General features: G+C 41.0%; 1 protein-coding gene across 1 annotated transcript; it reads right to left on the bottom strand.

The window, feature by feature from the left end:
- Positions 1-288: 288 nt before the first annotated feature.
- On the bottom strand, positions 289-1,200 carry LOC132204565 (uncharacterized). The gene is made up of 3 exons (XM_059633149.1): positions 1,115-1,200; positions 933-1,065; positions 289-680 (listed from the first exon to the last, which is right to left on the bottom strand). Exons 1-3 carry the CDS (start codon positions 1,151-1,153, stop codon positions 289-291), a joined length of 564 nt encoding a protein of 187 aa, XP_059489132.1. The 5' UTR covers positions 1,154-1,200.
- Positions 1,201-1,657: the final 457 nt, after the last annotated feature.

Here is a 1,657-nt window from a genome sequence, read left to right on the forward strand (position 1 = left end):
AAATTAAGAGATACACTTAAATTAAAAAAGGGCCTTAGAGGCTCCTTATTGGCATAGTCAAATCAAGTTTTGCAACAATGAAGGTCAAACATTTTGGATAATCGCAAAACTTGGCTCTGATTTGTGTAAAGACTTGATTTGACTATGTCAATAAGGAGTCCTTAAGGGAGTAAATGAATTTAATTACCTTATATTGCTATCTCAGGAAGAACAGTGAATTGAAAAGTTGGTGTATTGTTAAAAAAACTAATATTTTTTGGTTCAATTTTTATTCAAATTTTCTTCTTCTCATTTTCCAAAGAGTCCACTCAAAAGACCGCCACCAGACCCACCGGTGATCGCCGATGTGTCGGACGTGTACCCAGTGGGACAGGTTGATCCTAAAACGGTGATGGTTGATCCCAAGGAGGGCAAGTTGATGTTGAGTGGAGGCAAGGTTGGCAGGGTGGGAATGGTGGGGACCCCGCCGCCTAAGAGCGAGTCGGCCGCGTTGCCAATCGCCCCTAACAAACCCGTGTCCACAGGGGGCAGGGTCGGCAAGGTCGGGAGTGACAGGTCAAGGCCTGATGAGGACTTCGTGCACTTGGTCGTCGTTACATTCTGCTTGCGGCCATTAACGCAGCGATAAAAGCCGCAGCAATTTATAACAAATGCCCTGCGTGACCTGTGCTTCTCCTCATCTATCAAATGAAGATTTTAATATCATTAATGCTCTGATTAATAAAAGAAAAATGAAAAAGTGGTCCATTTTTAATCACAACTTATTACAGACCAAATTCATTTATGGATTAGAAATTTACAGTAGATTTTCTCAATTGTAATTGGCAATAATACATAAAATATTTCTTATCATTCCTAAAACAGCGGTTAATATTAAATTTGTATTTTGAATAATATGATAGATTTAATTTAATTAATTTTGGAAAATATACTTGGCTGAAAAAATGACACAGGAATGGCGCTGCCGATGAATCTTGTCGCAGTTTGGACCAAACCAACATTCCCGTTGTTTGATTTCACATTATTTGGCAGGCTGTTAGCCATTTTACCACTTGTAAAAAGTATCTGAAATTTTACTTCGTTATTTTTTCAAAATACATTTCCAACTTCTCACCACAAATGCGACCAATGAAGTTTTCACAAACGCCGACATTTCTATGCAGTGTACTGTTGGCGACTCGAATCAATTTTATCTATAACTCAATTCCACTTTCCAATAATAATAATCAATCAGTTCCAAAAAATTTGACTCGAGAATCAAAACTGAATTCGCAGGAATTGGCAATGAGTGCTCATTTTGTGAGCATCCGGTGGTGGAAATTGTGTTGCATGACCTTTCTATTTCCTGGCAGCCGGGCAGATCAATTTTTCCCGTCGCGCTCTTTTTTTTCGCTTGCAAATAACATGGCGAAGAGGTGTCGGAGAGCAGGCGTCAAGCACTTGTGCCGAAAGTGGCACTTTTAAGCCGGCTGCGAAGGTGCAGGCAACGTTTTAGGGAGCGCCGCCGCGGCCGGATTAAGAGTTTTGGCTTTGTGTGTACACATCTCTCGTATTGGGATCGATAGCGAGAGTATATGTGGAGATTTCACAGAGAAGCACTTAGCTGCTGGGAACTTGCATGCATGCATATTTGAGTCGCGCATCACAACACGCGACG

This window comes from Neocloeon triangulifer, unplaced genomic scaffold (assembly GCF_031216515.1).
Source record: "Neocloeon triangulifer isolate White Clay Creek 2 clone unplaced genomic scaffold, ASM3121651v1 ptg000022l, whole genome shotgun sequence".
NCBI lineage: Eukaryota > Metazoa > Arthropoda > Insecta > Ephemeroptera > Baetidae > Neocloeon > Neocloeon triangulifer.